The sequence below is a fragment of the Neofelis nebulosa genome, chromosome 18 (assembly GCF_028018385.1).
Source record: "Neofelis nebulosa isolate mNeoNeb1 chromosome 18, mNeoNeb1.pri, whole genome shotgun sequence".
Taxonomy (NCBI): Eukaryota; Metazoa; Chordata; class Mammalia; order Carnivora; family Felidae; genus Neofelis; species Neofelis nebulosa.
Window position 1 is genome coordinate 44,404,356 of NC_080799.1, and position 6,775 is coordinate 44,411,130.

A 6,775-nucleotide genomic window follows, 5' to 3' on the forward strand; every position below is an offset into this window, starting at 1 on the left:
TGTCTCTCTCTCTCTCTCGTCATGTTTTGTCCCAGGCCCTGATCACAATGGAGGAGAATCCCCCATACAGCAGCTGCTCATATTGACATTTGCTAAAGCAAGGCTGGCAGCATGTGAACAGCCAGACGTTTACCCTTGGTGGCCCAGCCAGGACAGGAGGGCTGGAGGGCTGGATGGAGGGCTGGCTGCTTCCCTAAGCTGGAAGGAAAAAGGGGCTCACAGGGTTCAGGGTCCCTGATGTAGATTGGATTCGCTGATGTAGAAGGAGCCGTATGCTTACACCCAACTCTCCTGGGTGGTGTCAAAGGAACCTATCTTAGACCATGGACCTCTGCCCTCCCCATGCCTCAATACGGCATCAGGGGGAGCTTTAGGGGACACGGTATGACTCGCCACAAAAATTGCATCATTTGCCCCCTTGGAGGCCACCTGGATGGGTGCTATTGGTGGCAGCTGGGAAGGTGGGCTGTGAAGCCAGGTTTGTCCACTCAGGATGGGGCGGAGTCCAGGGGATGGGGACCCTGTGCCATGTGCAGGGGTCCGTCCTTGGCCCTGACGGCCGGGCCAACGCTTGGGAAGAGACGTGACTGCACTGGTCGGAAGCGGGGCAGGGTGGGTGGACAGCGCCACGGGCTGGTGGGTGGACAGCGCCAGGGTGGACAGGCTCTGCGGCCTCTGGTGCTCAGACGTGTCGTGAGAAGCTCAGTCAGCCGGGGGTGGGCGGCCAGGGTGGGAGTCTGGCCTCCCGGGTGTGTGATGGGGAACCAGCTCCCCACCCCCCTGAACACACTCTGCTGATGCTCGGCGGCCTTCTCAGAGGAGCAAAAGCCTCCCTCCTTCTGGAAGCGCCCCAAGTAGGAACGGTGGCCGGGGCGGGGGCGTCCTGGGCCCTGGGAGTCCGCCTGTCCTGGGGGAGAAGGTCAGCCCGCTGCGTCACCACATGCCTGAGGCCTGGGGACCCGTGCTCCGAGCTGGGGGTGAGGAGGGGTGCCTCCCCGGCCTCCGGGGGTGTAGGAGCCTGCCTTGGGGCATGCGGGGATCTTCCTCTGCTGGAGACACTGGCGGGGGCCAGTCCGCGTGGCTGAGGGCGGCCGAGTCTCAGGTGGGACGTGGGCCGGGGACGGCGTATCCAGGTGGCAGCCGCCCCCGGCCTCAGCCTGACACCCGGCTGCCTTTCTTTCCCATCCTCCACCACCCCCCCCACCCCGGCCAAGTGGATCACTGCCCAAGCCGCCCGCCCACTTCCTGTGACCAAAACATAAAGGATCTCGGGGGCCCCCAGAGCAGAGACCCGTGGAGCCTGGCAAGGTAGGGGCGCTGTCCCCTCTCACACAGCTGCAGAGGCCCCTGGCCCCCTCCGGCCCTGAGCTGTCCCTCCATGTCCTCTCTCTTCGCAGATGCTGTGGCTGTTGCTTCTGACCCCCTTCTTCTCGGGGACCTGCGTCGTGGGGAGCCCAGGTGAGTCCTGACCCCACGGGAGTCCTCCCTTCCCAGAGGCTCCTGTAACCTTGTCTCCAGTTCCAGTGGCTTGGGGGCCTTGGAGCTGCCTGTCTGTGCCCTCAGGGGAGGCCTAGGTGGGGACTGGGCTCGGCCCGGGCCCCGAGGCCTGGCCTCCCTCCCCCCTCATGTTGTTCCCAGCCTCCCTCCCCCCTCCTGTTGCTTCCCAGCCTCCCTATCTGGAAACGAGCTGGTGGGCATCGTCGGGGGCCAGAGTGCCCCCCAGGGGAAGTGGCCGTGGCAGGTCAGCCTGAAAGTCTACAATTATAACTGGGCCTCCTGGGTGCACATCTGCGGGGGCTCCCTCATCCACCCCCAGTGGGTGCTGACCGCCGCCCACTGCATCGACCGGTGAGTCTGCTAGCTGCCATCCAGCTCTGGGTGAATCAGGAGGTGTGGGAATCTGGGCTCCAGGCGGGGCGGAGGGAGCCGCCCTCGAAGGACCCGCCTCCGTGGCTTCTTTGCGACCCCAGGAAGGACGCTGACCCGGCAGCTTACCGCATCCATGCCGGGGACGTGTACCTCTACGGGGGGAGGACGCTGCTGAATGTGACCCGCGTTATCGTCCACCCCGACTACATCAACGCCCATCTGGGTGCGGACGTGGCCCTGCTCCAGCTGTCACACTCTGTGAAATACACGGCTAACGTCAGGCCTGTCAAGCTCTCGTCGGCCCTGCTTGAAGTCACCCCAGAGGACGAGTGCTGGGTGACCGGCTGGGGCACCGTCATGGTGCACCGTGTGTACGGGGTGGGGGTTGGGAGGGGTTCGGGGCCACGAGAGGCATTTCCAGACCTGGCCACACGGAGAAGTCCTGGCGGGTGGGCGGCTGCAGGTTCTGGAAAGGAATCGCCTTCCGACACCCTCCCCCACCCACCCCGTGTGCGCCCCAATCGGGAGATCCGACCCCAGAGGCAGGAGGGTCCCTGAAGCACAACTGAGCTCGGGACCCAACACTGTGACGAGGAAATTCATATTCTTAGTTTTTTTTCCAACTTATAGGAAGATATTGGGGGGCAGGCAGAAATGCTCACCCCCCCCCCCCCCATTTTCTTTCCGGTCCTTCCAACTAAAGGCAGAACCCACCCCCCGGGTCTTAGGGATTTAGAGGGAGATGGGAACCCTGCACCCTGGGGTCCCCACGGTAGCGATCCGGGCGGGAACGCAGGCTCGCGGCCGACAGCGGGGGCCACGCTCCAGCCTCCGGTCACGTCTGTCCCCCAGAGTCGCTGCCTCCGCCCTACCGACTGCAGCAGGTGGCGGTGAGCGTGGTGGAGAACGCCGTCTGTGACCAGCAGTACCACAACGCCACCAGCCACCGCTTGGCGGGCAGGAAGATCATCCAGGACGACATGCTGTGTGCGGGGACCGAGGGCCGGGACTCCTGCCAGGTGAGTCCCAGCCCATCCCGGCCCCCACCCCGCGCTGGAGGCCAGCCGGGGCTCAGTGCTCTCTCTCCTTCCTCAGGGCGACTCTGGAGGCCCTCTGGTCTGCAACACGATGGGTGCTTGGCACTTGGTGGGAGTGGTCAGCTGGGGTGACAGCTGTGCCGTGAGAAACCGTCCCGGGGTCTACGCTCGCGTCCAGACGTACGTGCCCTGGATCACGCAGCAAATCGGGAGGGGCCTCTGACCAGGGCCTGCTGGCCGTCCGCCCGGCTGGGCCCGGAGGACCGACGCCTTCCTCCCCCCAGAGCCTGCTGCTTCAGCCTCTGCGCCCCCGTCCCTGGCCTGGGCTCCGCCTTTGCTTCTGGCCTCCTCAGTGTCCGGGACTTCCCTGACTGCTGGGGGAAGGAGCAAGAAGATGCCAGGGGGCGGGCGGGAAGTCCCTGGGGCCCAGGGTGCCTCGCTGTGCTGTCTGTCAAATTAAAGAGCTTGAGGAATGACCAGAGTGCGGTCAGTCTCTGTGGAGTGGGCTCTCCGTGGGAGCGTGTCGGCCAGCCCCGAGGTACAGGGGGCTGCGCTGGGGCTGGTGTCCTACCAGGCTTGGCAAGGGAGAGTGAGGTTCTCAGGGTTGGCTCCACTCTGCGGCCACAGCCGCCAGCTCTGTCCTGCACCGGAGGCCACCACGTGGTTTCAACCTTGCATCCATTCCTCCTTCCATGCCCCATCTTTCCAACCATCCATCTGTCCATCCCACTTCTCTTGTAAGGCAAGGTCTGTTCTGGGAATTAACCAGTTGCCACACAAAAGTGACCTGGATATGATGCCAATTTGTCCTCCCCTTTAGGGACGTGCTTACCCATCTGGGTACCTTCAGGTGAGGGTCTTCGCTGGCTCCCCAGGGGGAGTTGGGTATGAGCTCCAGGTTCAGAGCCCCTGGTTGGGTATGAGCTCCAGGTGCTGGGCAGCAGCTGGAGAGAAATGCCCGGTAGGCAGCCGGGTGAGGGGCTGGAGGCCACGGTGCCCCAGGGCCATGATGTGTGTGCGCTGCAGGGTTAGGGGGTGCCCTGAGCCCATGTGCTGGGCCAGGGTGGGGCAAGGAGGGCCCATTCACCTGCTGTGCAGGGGGGAGGAGGGAGGAGGGAGGAGCTGAGAGGCAGGCTCCGTGGCAGGCCCCACCTGCTCCTTCTGAGCACCTGCAGCTATGGCTGTCCCCACCATTTGTGCCCCGTGGATGTTGCCCCCTGGACTAAGTGGCCGTCTCTGGGCCGCACAGGCCACAGCAGGACCAGGGCGGCCCCGGGTGGCCTGTCTGTAAACCCACGTTTGTTTTTCCTTGTCACCCGGACAGGGGTGGGGATGGGTGTCCCCCACCTCCAGGAAGCCCTCCCCGGTTCGCGGGGGGCACACTGGCTCTTCTCCTCTGTCCTCCAGGAGTCGGGTCTTCGGGGCTGCCCCGGAGGGTCCCAGCTCGAGGCCCAGAGTGAGCCAGGAGACAGTCAGGCCTCGTGACAGGCGTCTGTGCCTGCCCACGCTGCTCACGTCCCTGCCCCCGTGCCCGCTTGGTGTCCCGTGGTCTTCACCGCAGATCAGATGGGCACAGCCCCCAGCTGCCCAGCTCAGAGCAGGCGCTTCCTAACCGTCCGCCGTGTGGCCAGGGCCTGATGACAGAGCCGATTAGGGGCCCTGGGAGGGGGCTGGACTTGTCTGCACCCGGCCCCGGCTTGAGACAGGAACTCTGAGGGACATCTGTGCCCCCCCCAATGTCTCTGGACACGGTGCGTTTCTGCCCCCTATTTGACAGGAGAGCAAACTGGGGCACAGGGAGGGGGTCCTGTCCCTAGATGCCTTCCTTCTCTGGCCCCGGGGATGCCCTCCCAGCCTGCTGGGGCCTCTGGTTGCCCAGGGGACATGGGTCACATGGGCCCACGTGGTGGCCTCCGCAGGGGGAACCCTCCTCCTTGCCCCCACCCCCACATTAGCCGCTGACTCATCTCTGGCTGCCCTCGGCCTTGACCTTTCCTGGCCTAGGCTGTGTGGGTTTGGTTTCCAGGCACACAGGAAGCCCCCACCCCTGCCCCGCCCGAGGTGCGCTTCATCTCTGATCTGCAGCTCTGGGCGTGAAGGAGCCTAGTCACATCTTTCCACCCTCACCCTGTCCCCTCAGAGCCTTTCCTTGCCTTTCCTTGCAAGACGTGCCTCCGTCCACACCTCATCCGGCTCGAGGCCTACTCAGGCCTCAGAAAGTTCTAGAACTCATCACCCCAACAACGGACAGGGACAACTCCTGGGTGGGATGAGGGAAGGTGGAAGGAGGATGGATTTCTTGGTTGTTTCTTTTTTTTATCTTAACACGTCCATATCCTCCAAGAGTTTCCAGGGGGCACGTACTACACTTGTCATAAAAATAACTTCCGGGTTAAGAAGAAGGTGCGGCCTCCCTGCCCCCCTGTGGCGAGGTCTCACGTCACATGGCAGCCGAGGGGGTCTGATGGGCAGAACCGGGGCCCGGTCTCCTGATGCCCCTCTGGCCCCCGCCCTCGCTGGGCCCCTTCCCTGAGGGCTCCACACACACCAGGGGAAGGTCCCGCCTCGGTTCTTCCACAGCCCCCCTCAATGTGAGGTCAGTTCTAGGAGGAGTAGAGCGCACGTGTGTGAACAACCGAGAAATCTTCAGTCTACACGCACAAACACCTCCGACTGCGAAAATCTTATGCCCAGAATTCGTGATCCCCAAAGACCACCAGGGAGCCGAGTCTGATGCAAAAGCAAAGAGCCTTTATTCGAGCTAGCTCGAGCTCAATCCCCTACCTGCACGGACGCAGAGGTGAGATACCAGGGAGAGAGAGCGAGTTTCAAAAGGACAAAGATTTTACTGGGGCCTAGGGGCCGTTGGTGAGGTAATGGCTGTGGCCTCAGCCGACTGGCTGGGGAAGGGTCCGAGTCCTGTGAGGCAGGTGAGCCGGAGGTTACTCAAGGGGAGGAGGCGTGGTCAAGGTGAAGGACACAGAACAAGATGGAGTTGGTCGGCGTAGGCCCTTTCATTCCTCCCTTGTCATGTAGCTTTCGGACCCAATCATGGGACCGGCTGCATTTATGGTGACAAGGGCAACAGAGTTTGGAGGTTACGCAAAGTTCTGGGAACCAAGTGTCCCTGGGGTGGCTCTGGGAGGTCTGATTAAGTACTGTCCCCGAGCCGGTGTCTATGATCTGCCAGGTGATGTTTTGGGGGCGTGGGGACTCCCGGCAGCATGAGCAATGACATGCAGAGTTAATAGAGTTACGAATATTTGGTGGGTGAGCTTGAGCGGGTCCTGTTGGTCCCGATTGACGGCTCATCGCGTGACAAAGTCCTTCCGGATCGAGGAGGGGTCCACTGGCCGAACGTGGGTGTGATGGACCCAGGTCACGATGCCATCTACTTTGAGAGTGGTGGGGGTTGTCAGCACCACGATGTAGGGTCCTTTCCAGCACGGCTCGAGGTCTCTCGGTGGTGCCTCTTAATGTAGACCCAGTCTCCTGGCCTGTACTGATGAGGTGTCGGGTTGGGCCAGCCTCGTAGATGGCACGGAGGCGCGGCCAAATGTCCTCGTGCGCCCTTTGGAGCCCTCTCAAGGAAAGAAAAAGTTCTTGATCTTTAAACTAAAGTTTGGGAATAATAGGGGGTGGCCTGCTAAATATGATCTCGTAGGGAGTAAAACCCAGTGTAAGGAGTGTTCCTAACCCGGTAAAGGGCGTATGGTAGGAGAGTCACCCAGTCCCCACCAGTCTCCATGGTTAATTTGGTAAGGGTCTCTTTTAGGGTTCCATTCATTCTTTCTACCTGTCCTGAGCTCTGGGGCCTATAAGCACAATGTAATTTCCAGTTTGCCCCCACCGCCTTGGCTACTGCCTGT

At 62.3% G+C, this 6,775-nt stretch overlaps 1 protein-coding gene across 1 annotated transcript; it reads left to right on the top strand.

The window, feature by feature from the left end:
- The first annotated feature begins 1,397 nt into the window (after positions 1-1,397).
- On the top strand, positions 1,398-3,382 carry LOC131501071 (serine protease 29-like). Its single transcript, XM_058710771.1, has 5 exons — positions 1,398-1,458; positions 1,668-1,848; positions 1,971-2,236; positions 2,722-2,888; positions 2,965-3,382. The coding sequence occupies exons 1-5, from the start codon at positions 1,398-1,400 to the stop codon at positions 3,127-3,129; spliced, it is 840 nt and encodes a 279-aa protein (XP_058566754.1). The 3' UTR covers positions 3,130-3,382.
- The last annotated feature ends 3,393 nt before the right edge of the window (positions 3,383-6,775 follow it).